This window comes from Equus caballus, chromosome 1 (genome assembly GCF_041296265.1).
Source record: "Equus caballus isolate H_3958 breed thoroughbred chromosome 1, TB-T2T, whole genome shotgun sequence".
Lineage (NCBI taxonomy): Eukaryota > Metazoa > Chordata > Mammalia > Perissodactyla > Equidae > Equus > Equus caballus.
The window spans coordinates 145,763,835-145,781,793 of record NC_091684.1 but is presented as its reverse complement, the minus strand read 5'-3'; the positions used below and the strand labels follow the sequence as shown (position 1 = coordinate 145,781,793).

The window sequence follows — 17,959 nt, the reverse complement described above, 5'->3', positions numbered from 1 at the left end:
ATTGTTTCTATGTAAAAAACATGCTTAAAGAAATAATTGTAGAATACTCATTTATTCAAATATTTATTGAGCCTTTATTATGTGCCATAAACACTGAAGATTATAGTTTGAATCCACATTGTTTTTGACAAAGTAATATTGATTTCCTTTTTTTCTTTCATTTTTATTTTCAGAAATCTCAAAAAGTTGGAATAGCACAATGAATATATCTATATATGCACTTCACCTAAATTCACCAATTAACATATTGAATTTTTGCTTTCTTTCTATGTTCATACACTGTTTTTCCTAAATCATGTAAGAATTAGTTGCAAATATCATAGCCCTTTACCCATTAATGCTTCAACATTTGTCTCCTAAGAACAAAGAATCCTCCTATATAATCACGGTATAATTATCTCAGGAAATTCAGCATTGATACAATACTATTACCTAATATACTGTTCATATTCAAAATTCTCCAGTTGTCCCAATACTGCCCCTTATAGCTTTTAAGTTTTTTTCAATCTAGGCTCTAGTCAAGGATCATTTAATTGTCATATCAATTTAGTCTCCTGTAATCTAGAACAGATCCCTAATCTTTTTCCTTTCTTTTTTCCTTTTTGGTCTTCTGTGATACTGACTTTTCTTAATAGTTGTTTTGTGTAATAGTCCTCAATTTGGATTCATCTGATTATTTCCTCTTGAGTAGATTTAGGTTATATATTTTTGGTGGGAATACTACATAGGTGACATCATGTCTTTCCCAGTGCATCAAGTCAGACGTGATGTCTGATTATCCCATTATTGGTGATGTTCAAATATGATTATGGTGGTATCTGCCAGATTTTTTTTTTTTAGGAAGATTAGCCCCGAGCTAACATTGCCTGCCAGTCCTCCTCTTTTTTGCTGAGGAAGACTGGCCCTGAGCTAACATCCGTAGCCATCTTCCTCTACTTTATATGTGGGATGCCTACCACAGCAAGGCTTGACAAGTGGTACGTAAGTCCACACCTGGGATCTGAACTGGTGAAGCCCAGGCCACTGAAGCAGCAGAACGTGTGAACTTAACTGCTGCGCCACTGGGCCAGCCCCCTGCCAGATTTTTTTGTTGTAAAGATACTCTTTCCCCTTTGTAATTTATAAGTAATCTCTGATGTTATGCTTTGAAACTGTGTAAATACCATTTCCTAATAATTTTTACCCAATAGAGTTGGCATTCGTTCTTACCTGAATCAACTATTACTATGGTGGTTATGATATTTTCGTTTATTCCTACATTAATTAGTTGGCATTCTTCTATAAAAAATAGTTGTCCCTTCTCCTCCTCCTCCTCCACTAAAAAAATATTTTTATCAATGTAGACTCATAGGTTCTTTTTTATTCAGTGTGTTATTATCCATTATTATCATTATTCTTTTTGATGCATAGAATTGTCTCAAATATGGCCAGTGGGATGCTCTCAAGCTGGATCCCATGTTCTTTTGACATGTACTCATCATTTCTTAAGCACTTCCTTATTTCCTAGCACAGTAAGAGGTTCTGGGCTCCCTACTGCATCCCTGGAATCAAATCGCATGAGCCCCTAAGTTTCAAAGAAAACCTGGGCATTTGTCACATTAGTGGACATTGTTTTGCCCCATCTTCTTGAGGAAAAATATAATGTATTTGAGTTTTGAAACTTGACAGTAGATGAAATAAAAAAGAAAATCTGATCATTTATGTAAAGCTAACACATGACAAAGTCAAGTTCTGACTGAGTTTAAATTTCAACACCCATCTCAGGCAGGGCCACATCCAGCCAACATTGTAAAATAAGCCAAGGTTCCTCTTCTCCTATTCCCTCTCTTTTTCCTTTTTTGCCTAATTTTATTGACATTCTTTCTTCCTTCACCTCCTTTAAGGCACTCAGTACTTTCATGTTCTCTAATAACTTTTCAGTAATAGAAAAAAATAATTTGATAACTTAATTCAGTATTGAATTTCTGAAATGAAGAAATATTTTTAAATACATTAATGTCAGGAAAATAGTTTTTAAATTTATTTTCAGTAATGTTATTTTATTACCATTATGTTAATTTTTACCTTTAGTATCATTAATAACAATATAACAATAAAATTGAAATTTAATCTAAACGTTGCAAATAAACTATTTCTCATTTGAAGCAATGCAGATAAGTAAACTGCTCTGTAACACTTAGAATCATTTACCAAAATTTGTTTAATTAGTTATGAAAAGTTGAAACTAGATTAGGCATTTGAACATTCCACTAAAATCACAGGAGTGTCACTGTTTAAGAGTTGGTAGAAGAATTAGGAAACATTGTTCTAAGACTAAATTAGACTATGCTGTGTGTTTTGGGGAGAAATACAATTCAGTTTGCGCTTATAATAATCAGCATTAAATTTTTTAACTTAATACCAACAATTGCCCTGGGTTCCAGTCTTCACTTTTTCATAACTAGTTTTATGTCCTTGAGCAAGTCACTTATTCTCTCTGAGCCTGTGTCCTGTTCTATAGAAAGAAATACCTGAGGGAGACCTTTCTAGTGTTGAAGTTTTGAATTGCACACACATGAAAGTAATATTGTGCTGTATCTCCACTGACTTTGTATCTTTTTGAAAGGGATTTGTAGAAAGGATGTTGTGTCAGTGAGGTGTGAGAGGGGCATTTAGAAACGTCTTTCTGAAGGAAGTGTTTAATAACATGGATATTATAGACAGCAGTAGTAATTCTCCGCACAGGCATAATGCTTACTCTTTAAATGCTATATAATAGTGCTTTAGTATATAACATACATTCTGCTCAGTAACTTGGTACTTAGCAAAGTAATGATGATAATCGAGGTGGGGAGCTCTTATTTCTAAATGTATAAACCCAAGAAGTTGCAAATGTGCTATAAATTTACTTTGGCTGTGGCCTTGTGTATAACTTTTCCACTTCCCCTCCTACCTTACCCAGTTCCTTGGAATAGTGTGATATATTAGTAACTTTTTACAACCACTTTGCAGCTTGAAGTGCTGTGGGAGGGATGGAGAGGGAGTAGAAAAAACCGCTACTATCCAGCTGCCTGTGGCTCTACCAAGTTTATTTTCAATTTCTTGTTGAGGTGTCAGCTTCTTAACACAGGTTCATCTTTACTCCTGATATCTGTACCTCTCTGCTCACTTATAAAGCTTTTTAGAGCATTCTCTTCCCCTTTATTGCTTCTGAGACATTTCTTCCTTTTTAAAGGAAGGGAGCAAATGGAGGAAGGAAAAGAAAGAAGGGAAGAAGAGAAAGATAGGCTTTTAAGATATTTATGCAGTTGATTCTCATTATTGCTGGTAGTTATGTTCTATAAAGTTGCTGTGAAGACTGAACCACTGCTCCTAGGGGAAACACAAGATTGGGTTCCTGTGAGTCTCTGGTCACAAGATTTTCATCCACTGATGAGTATATAACCATGTTTTATCTGTGTTTCTGTTTAAAGACACCTTATTTAATATATATTGTTGATTTTTTAACATTAACCTCATGACCAAGAGCACTATAACTCTTGCTTGAATGAAGCTGCAAAAATGTGTATTTTCTCCATAAGGCATATCACAGCCTTTGTGCACTTAGGAACACTAGCCAGCACTTCAGCATTGTGCTTGGGGGCCATTTCACACGGTAAAAATCACCCCCAAAAAAGCACAAAAATGTGGAAAATGTAGCACTAAATACACCATGAAAAGGACACTTGTTTACAGTATGAGAGCTGAAACAAGAAGGCAGAGCATTGCCTTGTTTGACCTCAGTGGGGAATGTGCACGTTGGGTGACTCAAATTTTTTGCCACTTTGCTCACATCCAGGAATGACCCTGAAAGCACAGCAACTATTGATTTTGGAGTTATAAATAAATTTTAGATAGTAGGAAGATTTGCGAATATGAACGCATGTGAATAATGAGGATCAACTACATAGATCTTTTAAAGTAAACTCCAGAAAACATCTTTATATTTCATTATGTTTTGAAAACAAAAGAGATCATTTCTATTTCTGAACTTGATAGGTCTACATAATGAGTGGTATATGTTGGAAGAGAATTGGATAAAAATGGCATCAGTTATCTCACTATTTTCTGTTCAGTCTCATTTCTACTTTAATTTCAAGGCAAGAATTGAGCAGTTTATAAATTGAGAGTTATCTAGGATCTTTGTTAAAATCTTAAGCAACTCAATTTGTTAAGGCTACTTTTAATTTCTAAACACCCATCCATTGGGGAAGTAGCTGTTGATAGACATTTTTTGCTCCTACCCACTTTTTAAATTGCTAACTCTTGCTGTCTTGTTTTAGTGGGTTTTAACTTTGTTGTGTCCCCCTTATTGCAAGCTGTCTGAAATCCTTTTTGGAAGTAGCTCAAGTCTAAGTAAGTACATTTACTGATAAAAAGAATTTCATATAACTGTTTCTTTAGGATGGAAATGTCTATAGACACATTCTGTAGCAGAATTAGAAAGAAGAATCTCCAGTTTGGGGCCATCATGTTACAGTAGGAAAAATCTTATTTTGATTGGCTTTTCTTCCTACTTGGAACACAATGTAAATAGAAAACTTTTTAATTTTTAAATTATTCTTCCATCTAATATTATGCGTTGGTTCCATAGGCTTTGTAGCTGAGCAGTTTCTAAATAATACAGCCACTCAACTGACATACCATGGATTATGTGAACTAACTTCAACGGTTCAGGAAGGAGAACTTTGTGTGTTCTTTCGGAATAATCATTTTAGCACCATGACCAAATACAAGGTATGATATAGAAACAGCTATTTAATTGTTACTCTAAATCAAAGAGCTTGATTTAAAGATGTCTTATGATATGCTTCAAAATAAAAAATTTTAGCACAATATTCCTTAACCATCAAATTATGAAGATAATTATTAAATACTTCTTTAGGATGAAATGGATTGGCAATTTAAGTGTTACTTCAAATCAGTTTTTTGTTTTTATTTAAATCTCAACTCATTTCTCACAGATTACTGCATTAAAAAAATATTTATAATTTTCTTTCGAAGGAAAAAAAAGGGAAGCCCTAAAGATAGAACCAGGGTGACTGCTAATAATGGAAGTTTATATTTGATGGCTAACAGAGTTTAGAAGAATCAAGATTTGTCTTTATGATAGTGTTTGCTGTTATAGTTATCAGTCTGACTTTAAATTCTTATCATGCCATTTATGGCTCTGCCAAAAAATCTTACTAATTCATCCCTTTTGTTACCTGTTCACATATCCCTTCTGTTTTTACAGCTGCCACCTTTTCAGAAGTGTATCACCTTATCCCTAGATTTCTGTGGTAAAATACTGCTCTGGTTATGTCAATAATGTAGTAAAAATGTTCAGTGGCACCCAATGCCCAGAGGATAAAAATGCAAGATATTTTCTCCTGTTTCCCTATTCCAACACTGCTCTAGCCATAATGTTCTATCCACTTATTAATAATCCATCATCCCCATACACATTTTATTGCTTTCTCCTTTCTAGACCTTTACTGCCATTTCTTACTCCTTAATCCCTGTTTGGAAAGATCTCTCTCCTTTTTGCCTATTTAAATTTCACCACTCCTTTAAGAAGCATTTCAAATACTGACTCTTCAGTAAAGCTACTCCTTCTCTCCTTAAACTAGTAGTTCTAAACCAAGATTGTATATTAGAACTACCTGGCGAGCTTTTAAAAAAATATCAATGCCCAGAGCTCACCACCAACTCAATTAAATCAGAATTTCTGGAGGTGGGATCTGAAAGTCAGTATTTTTTTTTTTAAGATTTTTTATTTTTCCTTTTTCTCCCCAAAGCCCCTAGGTATATAGTTGTATATTTTAGTTGTGGGTCCTCCTAGTTGTGGCATGTGGGACGACACCTCAACATGGCCTGTATGAGCAGTGCCATGTCCGCGCCCAGGATCCAAACTGGTGAAACCCTGGGCGGCTGAAGCAGAGCACGCGAACTCAGCCACTCGGCCATGGGGCTGACCCCTGAACGTCAGTATTTTTTAAATGCTCTTCAGGTGATTTTAATATGCAGCTAAGCCTGGGGATCGCTACTCTACCTGTCCTCTTCCAGCTCTTATGGGTCATATCCTCCTTACTTCACCCTTATTGATGAGTACCTTGTTACCAGTTTTCTTTCCATGTAAATATCTTATTTTTCTAAAGGAAAGTAAGCTTATAGAAATCAGGAATCAGGTCTTCATGTTTCCTTCAACACTTTAATCAGTGAATTGCACAAAGTAGTTAAAATAGCGATTTGTTGGGGCTGGCCCCGTGGCCGAGTGGTTAAGTTCGCGCGCTCCGCTGCAGGCGGCCCAGTGTTTCGTTGGTTCGAATCCTCGGTGCGGACATGGCACTGCTCATCAAACCACGCTGAGGCAGCGTCCCACATGCCACAACTAGAAGGACCCACCACGAAGAATATACAACTATGTACTGGGGGGGCTTTGGGGAGAAAAAGGAAAAAACAAATTTAAAAAATCTTTAAAAAAAAAATGATTTGTTTGCTTCTACAAGAATACTTTAAAGCTCTAGCTCTCCTATGCCCGTATTAGTTATGGCAAGGGTTCATTTGTATTGCTCCCACATTTGAGCTAGATGTGTGCTAGTATGGGCCCAGAGTCATTCATACACCTCAGAAATCTAAGGCCAAAGAACCTCAGAATCAGAACTATTGCTACATAGTAAATACTGCTAAGTTGTGTTGGTTTACCTGATCTCTTCAAGTGCACACTTCATTCATTAGTTTAATAAATATCTATTGAGCACGATGTATGTCTAGGTGCTTGGCTAAGTACTAGCACTGCAGACTGAGCAAGGCAGCTACAGCTCCTGCCATTTAAGGACTTCCTAGTTTGGCAAGGGACATATGTTAAATAATTGCACAAACAGTTATTATTTCTATTGAGATACAGTCTGTAAAGGGTACATACGATATGCTGTGAGTGCTTCTATCAGGACTTATAACCTAGTTGAGGATGTCAGGAAACACTTCCTTTATTTTATTTTTTTTTTGAGGAAGATTAGCCCTGAGCTAACTACTGCCAATCTTCCTCTTTTTGCTGAGGAAGGCTGGCCCTGAGCTAACATCCATGCCCATCTTCCTCTATTTTATACGTGGGAAGCCTACCACAGCATGGCTTTTTGCCAAGCGGTACCATGTCCGCACCTGAGATCTGAACCAGCAAACCCCGGGCCACCGAGAAGCGAAATGTCCGCACTTAACCGCTGCGCCACCAGGCCAGCCCCAAGACTTCCTATAGAAGGCAACATTTAAATTGAGACCTGAAAAATGAATCTTCTAGGAGTTTAATCAGTTAACAAAAAAAGAGTTAACTAAGCAGATGGAACGTGTGCAAAGGCTCTGAGGAGGGGACAAACTTAACTCCTTAAGGAATTAAAAGAAGGCCTGTGTGGCTGAAGCATAAAAAATAAGAGACAGGAAGTAAGGCTGATGAAATAGGCAGATCCCAGATCTTGTAGAGTTTTGAGTTAAGAGGAGAAACAGACCTTGGTGTCCTGATGGCCTAGTGGTTCTTTTTTTCTCTTTTTTTGGCTCAGCAGGAGTGAGATAGTTCACAGGGAAAACAGGTCTCTGGCTGTCATTGGTTGTTGTTAGACAACCTACCCAAACTGAGCTCTAGATGTTCCCTTTTCTATCAAGGCCATATCCCCGACCAGGATGTTCTTGACTAGTCAACTTGGTATTCCCAGTGTTCCTGTGTGGTTGGGGAGACGGTGGCTGTCTTGGAGCGCTTTCTGTCATGTGTCTGTTTCTGGACTAAGTATGTCCTTCTGTGAGATAATGATAGTTCAGAGAATGTGTGCATCCTGCTGTTTCTCTGCCTTCTAAATTTTTCTCAGTAAACCTTATTCTATGGCTAAAGAGTGTTATCATTAGTTGTGTGTGTCTCGCAGCCCCTTGTACCATATTAAGATGCTTTGGACTATGAGGCAAAAGTCGATGTGGATTTAATTAGGAGACTATTGTGGGGAGGTCAGTAAGAGGTTATAGTGACTTGGACTAGGATGGTAAAGAAATGGAGAGTAGACAGATTCCACAGACATTTAGGAGATATAATCAACCAGATTTGGTGATTAAGATGTGAAAAATAAGCTAAAAATAACCCACTTTTAATGCTACATTAGATCTTCCTAATGCCTTCTAACATCTCACTTTTGAAGACCCATGAGATTTTAGGGCCATTTTATGCGTTCACATTTAATGATCACTGTATTTTCCATCTTCCTACCCTGTGAACTCTTTGGAACACCTATTGTTTGTTTGTTTTTTTTTTTTTTAAGATTTTATCTTTTTTCCTTTTTCTCCCCAAAGCCCCCCGGTACATAGTTGTGTATTCTTCGTTGTGGGTTCCTCTAGTTGTGGCATGTGGGACGCTGCCTCAGCGTGGTCTGACGAGCAGTGCCATGTCCGCGCCCAGGATTCGAACCGACGAAACACTGGGCCGCCTGCAGCAGAGCGCGCGAACTTAACCACTCGGCCACGGGGCCAGCCCCATTGGAACACCTATTGTGTAGATATATTTCATCCCACAGAAATCCAGATTTATTCCAACAAAAAATAAATTTAACATCTGGATGGAATACGTCCTAAGAGAGATAAATGGTCTCCACAACTAGGGGCCTATAATAATAATAAATTGGCAATCAGTCATAAATATGTGTAACTATGTTATTTTATTAGTGGGGCTTATTTTTATTATGATTTGCAGAAAGGATCTTTATGCTTTCTGGTACCCATATCATATCATATACCATTCCAGGACCAAGACCAACAAGACAGAAGTCCATGTTGGCAGGACAAAAAAGGATTGCCTAGAAAAGGTTATCTTCAATTTCTTTACTGGTTGTACCAATTTCCTTAGGAATTTGCTAAACTCTTAACTTGTGCATAAAAATTTTTTGTCATCTAAATTCTTTTGGAACTTTAGAGATGTATGAGCTATTGACTTATATTTGACCAAAGGGGAGGTATATGTCTGTTATAACTTTCTCCAGTACTATATGTCTGTTCTAATTCCTGTCTCTAGACATTGGATAGAGTCAGGGGCAAATTCTCTCTTAGGTTAGACTTTTTGGTGACTCTTTATACACCAAAGCACTGAAGATTATAGATACTTCTAAAACTTGTACCTGGACAAAGTATTCTCTGTTTACTAACTTTATAATTCCATCTTCATAGACTTTTTTATTAGGCCTTCTGCCATCACAGAGTCACAGTGGACATGTTAATCAAATTGACTTTTTTTTTTTCCTGTATAATATCTACCAGTCAACCTCATACTTCCCCACTGTCTAACATAGTATGCTCTATGGTTTTGATTACACAGCCTCTAATGACATTGTCTCTGACCACGGACACTAACTGACTTCCTGTTGTTGAAAAGTCATCTTATCATTCCTAGTTTTGTGGGTTTTCATACCTAAACTCTGGACAAGTACCTCTGCTGTTTCTTTCATTAGTATTAAAATAATCAAGTCCAGCTCTTGTTTGTTGCAATAGCATCTTACATCTTGGATTCTCTTATATATAATTCTCTATTCAAGACATAATTATTCCATTTTATTTTTATGAGCCTCCTCCACTTCTCCAATACTTTCTGCTTTCTCTTGGGTAAGATAAACTACTGTTTCCTTGGCCCCTGTCTAGATCACCTAGCTTCTGGGTCTTTGGTTTGTATAATGACATCTGCATTAGCTCTTTCCCCATCATTACTCCCTCTTGATCATCCCTGTCCCATATCAACCTTTATATCCATGTCATAACTCCCTCTTGGTTTTATTTTTTTATTTTATTTTTTTTAAGATTTTATTTTTCCTTTTTCTCCCCAAAGCCCCCCAGTACACAGTTGTATATTCTTAGCTGTGGGTCCTTCTAGTTGTGGCATGTGGGATGCTGCCTGAGCATGGCCTGATGAGCAGTGCCATGTCTGCAACCAGGATCCAAACTGGCGAAACCCTGAGCTGCTGAGGTGGAGCGCACAAGCTTAACCACTTGGCCACGGGGCCAGCCCCTCCCTCTTGGTTTTAAATTACTGACATCTCTCTGGAGTATAATCAAAACCAAGGTTTTTGAGTCTGGCTTTTGTTTGTTTGCTTTTTTACTTTATATTTAGGGATTAGAAGTAAAAAGTAGTATAGAAGGAGGTACAGTTCTAGATAAGTACTAAAGCCATGTTAAGAAAGAAATTTGTCCATTCTCTTTCCTCATTGACTAAGATTATAGTGGGAATTTTTTTTTTCACAGAAGGCTACGTTTAAGTAAAAATTCATGTAATTTAGTTATTTTAAAAGGTGGTTGATACATCAAAAATTGTCACTTTTAAAATTTTTTTAAAATGGGGGCAGTAGTGAGAGAAACAGAGTAAGAAAAGTGATAGATTCCTCAGTATAGGCAGAGAGAGTCATCTTTTTCTCAAATAGGAGGCAGGATAAGGAGATAGAGAAACTGAGATAGATTTTCATGAATATAATATCTTATATTCATTAAGCACTATATGCCTTGTATTGTGCTAAGCACTTTACATTCATTATCTCATTTAATTACCTCCACTTTACAGCTGAGAGAACAGGCTTAAAGGCCCTAAGTAACCTGCCCAACATCACTCAGCTTGTGAGCAGCTCCAGTCAGACTTTCAAGTCTACACTCTCAACATCTCTGCCTCTCTGGGTGGTTAAGAAAGCTATTTATGGGTGAGATTGATGTTTGTTAAGTAGGAATGACGTTCATCTTTCAATTTATAAGATATCTTTGAAATTCTCTGGTCTACCTGCCTCTATATCACTTTACAAGAAAAGAAAACTAAGGTCCAAAGATGTTAAGTAGTTTGAATCCAAGATAACCAAAAATATTCAGGTAGTGCTTTCCTCCATGTTTTAAAGGCTGGAATTACTTAATTATTTTTTTATTACATTTGACAACTTTTCTTCTAATTTATCAATTTACAAATTGTGATGATATTGTCATGTATTTTGTTAATACCAGTAACTCACTCTATATAGAACTGATTTACCAGAGTATTTTAGATGAAATAGGTTTTCATTCAGTCTTCTTTTGTAATCCAATTGCACATTTAAAAAAAATTTTCTATCTCATTTCTTTGTCATTTTTATATCATAAAAATAACATACATTTTATATATCAATAATTTAAGAACTTAATGTATACATTCGGCATTCGTGTTTTTTTTAATGAAATTAGTATTTTAGAGACTGATGAGTGAAATTAGGAGGAAGACTCAAGGCTTAGAAAAGAAAACTTTGACTAGGTAATGTAGCAAAAATGCTGTGGTATAAAAGCAAGAAATATTCTTTTTTTTTTTAAAGATTTTATTTTTCCTTTTTCTTCCCAAAGCCCCCCAGTACATAGTTGTGTATTTTTAGTTGTGGATCCTTCTAGTTGTGGCATGTGGGATGCCACCTCAGCATGGCTTGATGAGCAGTGCCATGTCCGCACCCAGGATTTGAACCGGTGAAACCCTGGGCCGCCAAAGCAGAGCGCACGAACTCAACCACTTGGCCACGGGGCCGGCCCCACAAGAAATATTCTTGATGTGATTTAACTGTAGACTCTCAAGAACAAATGGGCCTAAACTGTTAAGTACTATACTAATACATACTTTGCTATTCCACACTGCAGTTATATAAAGGAACTGTTGAGTAATAACCAGCATTGTTGACAGTGGACCAGTTAACAGACTTTTTTGATAAATGTCAAGATCTAAAAGAAGGAGAAATTGAGGCTGATGGTCCATGAGAAGACAGATCAGCTATACCAAGAAAGAGACACCCTTTTAGTTAAAACTTATAAATATTCATATGCTATGGTTGATGCATATGGATGATTCATATGCTATGGATATGCTTTCATTAGAGACCCTCCCAGAATTTATCCATCCTGAAGTGTCGTTTGGAGGAAAATTATTGATCATTATGGTTCCTCCCCTAGTAAGCAGCCAATCTAATATATGATCTGTATAAAATAAATTGTAAAACCTAGATCTTGTATAATATAATGGTATGTTGAAATGTATTGTGATAAGTATAAGTAGAAGGGTCAGACCTATTTGGTGGAAAATTGGCTGGAAAGAACTTTTAGTTTTTCCCTTAAATTACCCTAGGGCAAGGTAGACCCTAACTGGGTATTAAAAACGTGTTAGGTAATGAGGACACGTGCGTAAATAAAAGATGACTCTGGTCCTCAAGGAGCTTTGAATGTAGTAAGAGAGATAAGTCAGTAAACAGACAACTACAATTCAACGTATAAAGTGCTATGATATTGGTAAGGCAGGATTCTATGGAATCACATGAAAGGAGCACCTAATCTCAGCAGAAATGGGATCATTGCTTTCCATGAAATGAATCCTCGAGCACTTAGCATAGTGCTGAGCTTATGGTAGGCATTCCAATATTTGATGAATTGGAACATATCTGATTTTTTTTTTAAAAAGCATGAACCTAGATTTAAGTTTTGCTTAAAACAATGTCTTTAAACTTTATACCAAAACGTTGCTATAGCAATTTTAATGACCATATAAATTAATCAGTATCTACAGCTAACTCTTAAATGTAACTGGTAGCAGACAAGAAAGACTTTGTACTTTCGGAAGAGCTGTGTCCCTCAGTGCTGGACACATAGTAAATGTTGAAAAATAATAATTACTTAGTTTTTTCAAGCTTCAGAATTTATTCAATAATTTCTCTACTCCCACCACCAAACTCTTCAAAGGAATTTCTTATACTTAACTACTAAGATTAATTGTGAATGATAAGAGAGAACATGAAAAGTATTCTTGTGCAATCATAAATACTATATTAATCAGTGGGAACTCTGAGCAAGTAAATGAAAGTCATATCCTCAGCAACTCTGAAGAAAAAATGGCTTACAAACCTATATGGTATAATATGGACACTTTACTTATGATTGGAGTTAGAACTAATGCATATGAAAAATTAGAGGTCAATGCTAAATTCTGTGGTAGTGACTATAAATACAACATGAGTTCATTGATTCAATAAACATTACGTTCCAACTTGATGATACACCCTACACTAGGCCCAGAGTTACAGAGATTAAAAAATATAGGCTAGGGAAAGAGGCAGGAAAACACAATCATGGTAAAGTGTGATTCAGTGCTACAATGGAAATAGATACAAAGTACTACTGGTGTATGAGGAAGAGCAGCTAATGGTTCAGAGAAAGGAAAAATTGGATTGGATTAGTCATATAGGCTTAATTTAAAAAAAGAAAACAGGTAATGTGATATCATTTTATTGTGACTGTGTCTTATTTGTTACTTGATATATTTTTTAGGAGCTTATTTAGTATTTTTCTATTTTGTGAAAGGAGATTATAAACCCACAAAGGCTATTTATAAAAGTCATGTATTAGTTAAGCATGCCAAGAGCTCCTAGTGTTATTATAATGTAGTATACCAATTATAAACCATATTCAGAGCCAGGTAGATTTAATCCAGTGAGAAAATAAGATAGCTACTTGAAAATAGAAAATAATAAATCTACATTTATTATGTTGTACAGGTCTAACTAGTGGGGGTTATTAATATGCTTTAAACATACAGATTATAAAATTTCTCTTAAATATTAACTAGTTTTGATCAATTTAAGAGTCTTCTTTCTTTGCTTATTTCTTATTAAGGGTCTACTGTATTTGTTGGTAACAGACCAGGGGTTTCTTACTGAAGAAAAAGTTGTTTGGGAAAGCCTACATAATGTCGATGGTGATGGAAATTTCTGTGACTCAGAATTTCATCTGCGGCCTCCTTCAGATCCTGAAACTGTATACAGAGGGCAACAAGATCAGATAGATCAGGTAAGTTTGTTTTGTCTTCTTCATATTGTTTAAGATGTTCATTCCTTTCAAATGTGAGTTCACGTATCCAAAACTTTTGAACTAAAGATTTATTCATTAACATACTTGAGAAATTTTCCTGACACTTCCTAAATAGGTAAATGATCACTCTACATGTACATTAATTATACACTTTGGTTCAGAAAGCCAGATCATATTTAATGTGAAGGTCATGGTAAAGAGTTTGAATTTTATTCTAATTATAGTGGGGAAGATGTGCCAAGTATTAAACATGGAAGTGACATGATCTACTTTACCTTTTTAAAAGGCTCCTAGTGAAGAATGCATAGGAAGAACACAGGTATAGGCAGGGATTAGCAGTCCAAGCAAAAGGTGATGATGGCTTAGCCTTGAATGGTAGAGATGAAGAGATGAGCACATATCAGAGATCTATTCTGGCTAGTCAGAAAAAGTAGAAAAGAGGGAATCTTGAAGATGCCATCCACTGGGCAAAGAGTAGGTAGATATTCTAAGCCTTAGAGTCCAAGATAAGGAGGAGACTATAGCAGAAGCTGCACTGCTGAGTAGAATTCTCATTTAGAACTGAGACACATGAGATTTTTCTTGCTATAGGTGGGCAAGCTGGGAGCCATAAGTGTGTTTATTACTTCTTCCTTGACGGAGGCAGAAATATGGTTATTTTAAACAGTTGGCACATGTTTCGCTGATAATAATTTAAGTGCATAAAGACTGTGTTCATTTAGCTAATATTCATTGAGCAGTTGTATTCCTGGCCCTATAATTAGGTCCTGGGGACACAAAGATACATCATTCAGTCCTGTCCTCAAACATTCTGCAGTCTAGCAGGAGAGGCAGATAATTGACCAACTAATGTTATATATTAAGTTCTATAGTGGTTATCTGAATAGCAAGCTATGAGTGCACAGAATACTTGATTCAAACAAATGTTGATCTTTCTAGGACTCTTGGCTTTCCTTTGACAAACAGCCCTGATAATCAACATACTTACTTTCCTTCAGCATCTATACAGGAGCTTTGTTTTTTGTTTTTTTTATTTTTATTTTTTTAAAGATTTTATTTATGTATTTATTTTCTTCCCAAAGCCCCCTGGTACATAGTTGTATATTCTTCGTTGTGGGTCCTTCTAGTTGTGGCATGTGGGATGCTGCCTCACGGTGGCCTGATGAGCGGTGCCATGTCTGCGCCCAGGATCCGAACCAACGAAACACTGGGCCACCTGCAGTGGAGCGCTCAAACTTAACCACTCAGCCATGGGGCCAGCCCCGCATTGTTTTTTAAATATTACTTAAGAGCGATGTGCAGGACTTTTCTAACCACTATATGTAAGAAATATTGGAGCAGAGGGAATAAAGGTAAAGCAATTGATTGCCACAGTAGTCCAATTGTAAGGTGTTAGGGTTATATATATACAATAGTGTCTGTGGAAGTAGCAAGGAAGGAGTGGATTTAAGACTGTGGGACTTGGCGAAGAACAGAGTTTGAAGAACTGAGGAGAAAAATTTGAAGGACAAAATCTTGGTATCAGTAAGATAATCATACTAGTTAATACAGGGTCTTCACAGGCAACAACCTTTTACATGTCCTCTTATTTAATTATTATTTATTAATATTAATAATTATTATTATTATTTAAAATTCTCTTATTTTGAGGGTAGATGGGGGAGGTGCACAGAGTAGTCAAGTTTCACTCAGCACTAATTCTTAATAAAAGTGGATAAGTTGGATAATATAACTTTTTCTTTTGCTTGAGGAAGATTATCCCTGAGCTACCATCTGTGCCAGTCTTCCTCTATTTTATATATGGGTCACTGCCACACACTGTTGATGAACGGTGTAGGTCTGTGCCCAGGATGAAAACCCATGAACCTGGGCCACCGAAGCAGAGTGTGCTGAACTTAACCACAAGGCTGTGGGGCAGGCCCCTAGATAATATGACTTTTGACCAAAGATGCATCACTTTTTCTCATAGGAAATAATCTGGGTATGTGTGTGGGAAGAGGAAGGGGGTGGTTAAGTAATTGAATATGACTGTATGATGAACAACTGTGTTGGCTTTAAAAATCATGTGTTGGGAGAATATTTAGTAAATAATCTTGGGAAATTCTTATGATTTTTTTAAAAAAACAGAAGACTTAGGGCCAATCCAGTGATGTAGTGATTAAGTTTGCATGCTCCACTTTGGTGGCCAGGGGTTTACAGGTTCAGATCCTGGGTGCAGACCTACATGTCGCTCATCAAGCCATGCTGTGGCGACATCCCACATACAAAATAGAGGAAGACTGGCACAGATGTGACAGTGACAGCTTCCTGTGTCACTGACACAGCTCAGTGACAATCTTCCTCAAGCAAAATGAGGAAGACTGGCAACAGATGTTCACTCAGGGCCAATCTTCCTCACCAAAAAAAGAAAAAACAAATACATAAATAAATAAAGTAAAAAACAGAAGACTTTTATGACATTAAATGGAAAAGAAAATAAATTGTGATACTTTCAGGGATTGGGAGATGTATTTCAGTTTGTATGTGAATGTAGAAAAACTAAGTGAATGTATATTAATTGTTAATAGTAGAATAATGGCAACATCACCGAAATAAGTTTATAGTTCCCAAACAGAAATACTTAGATAACTCGTTTTTATATTTAAGCTCTGGTATGTTTTTTAAAAGCCATTCTCATAGTTTTATAGATATAACCTCTATATTTATACTCATTAGTTCTTGGGTAAAATCTCATGGCTAAACATGGTTATAATTTAATTTCTTAGGACTATCTTATGGCATTATCTCTACAACAAGAACAGCAGAGCCAAGAGATCAATTGGGAGCAAATACCTGAAGGAATCAGTGATTTGGAACTAGCGAAGAAACTCCAAGAAGAAGAAGATAGACGAGCTTCTCAATATTATCAGGAGCAGGAACAAGCAGCAGCAGCTGCTGCTTCTGCTGCTACACAGGCCCAGGTGAAAACTCGAGTTCTGATTCTGAAATACAATGATCACTTTAGCAGTGAAGAAATCTACTGAGATAAGAATTTTTAAATTAGGTATTGACTCTTCAATTATGTTAACATTTTAGCACCCATTGGGTTTTATGACACGGTCCTAAGTTTGTGATTATCTTAATATATTTCTCATTTAGTGACATTACTTTTCCTGAGGTTCTGATGGCAAGATTTCTCAGATTTATTTTTTAAGTTCTTAATAGCTACAAGGAATATAAACCAATTTGAACAAAGTCTTTTCTATCAATTAGAGGGCAGTATGAGGTGCTACTGGAAAGAGTGTAGACTTCAGAGCCAGATAGATGTGAATTTGCATTTCCTGTTTCCGTCTCCCCTTACTAGTTGCAACACCTTGGACAAAGTCCTCTATCTCTCTTAGCCTCATTTTCCCTATGTGTAAAATAGAAGATAATACTTAACTTAGGTTTGTGGTTAAGAACAAATAATGTTAGTACTTAACCCAATGTCTGATATATACTAGGTATTCAACAAAAGTTAGCACCTTTCCTCCTTTCACTTTTCCCAGTTAAATGTTTTAAGCACTGAAAATGTGATTATTAAGTGAGTTTCTATATGTTAAATCTTATTTCATTAAAGGAAAACATATTCCCCTTCTTTTATGTTTAACTGTACTGTGCCAGCACTGTTCCTTGATTTGGATGTACAAGAAAGTAAGATGCTCTGAAAGGTCTGATAAAACTTTAAATATAGAAGACTCCACTAAAATATGTATAGCATTTCTGTTTCTAGCTCAAATATTGACTACCTCAAGCTTAAAAATTAAAACCTACCATGTTATGATTAACTTTTCATTTAAAAAGTTCTATTTCACAGAATACACTTATTCCACACTCTCAGTTCTCAGAATTTTTTTTCTCCAGTATAGTATTTAATGAGGTCTTTAAAAACTACTGTAGTTTACCAAATGGTGTCACTTTCTTCAATATTTTCTATACTTTAACATAAATATTTCTTGAATTTGAGGATTCAGGCAGTATCATCCTACAAACATTATCTTTTGAAATTCCAGAATGAAAATTATTCAGATACCACGTAACATAGCAAGTCTATACACCAATAGCTTCTTTTTCC

General features: G+C 36.1%; 1 protein-coding gene and 1 long non-coding RNA gene across 3 annotated transcripts in view; one reads left to right on the top strand and one right to left on the bottom strand.

Moving 5' to 3' along the window:
- MINDY2 (MINDY lysine 48 deubiquitinase 2) overlaps window positions 1-17,959 on the top strand; it is a 69,776-nt gene that overhangs the window by 46,533 nt on the left and 5,284 nt on the right. Inside the window, exons 6-8 of one of the 2 annotated variants that reach the window (XM_023616617.2) lie at window positions 4,613-4,755; window positions 13,672-13,845; window positions 16,632-16,826. In XM_023616617.2, coding sequence (XP_023472385.2) covers window positions 4,613-4,755; window positions 13,672-13,845; window positions 16,632-16,826 — 512 coding nt within the window. The remainder of the gene's footprint in view (window positions 1-4,612; window positions 4,756-13,671; window positions 13,846-16,631; window positions 16,827-17,959) is intronic. The other variant, XM_023616637.2, reaches the window with a different exon arrangement.
- LOC138917717 (uncharacterized) lies at window positions 13,517-16,839 on the bottom strand. Its single transcript, XR_011426166.1, has 2 exons — window positions 16,699-16,839; window positions 13,517-13,810 (listed from the first exon to the last, which is right to left on the bottom strand). It is a non-coding gene; the product is annotated as an uncharacterized lncRNA (long non-coding RNA).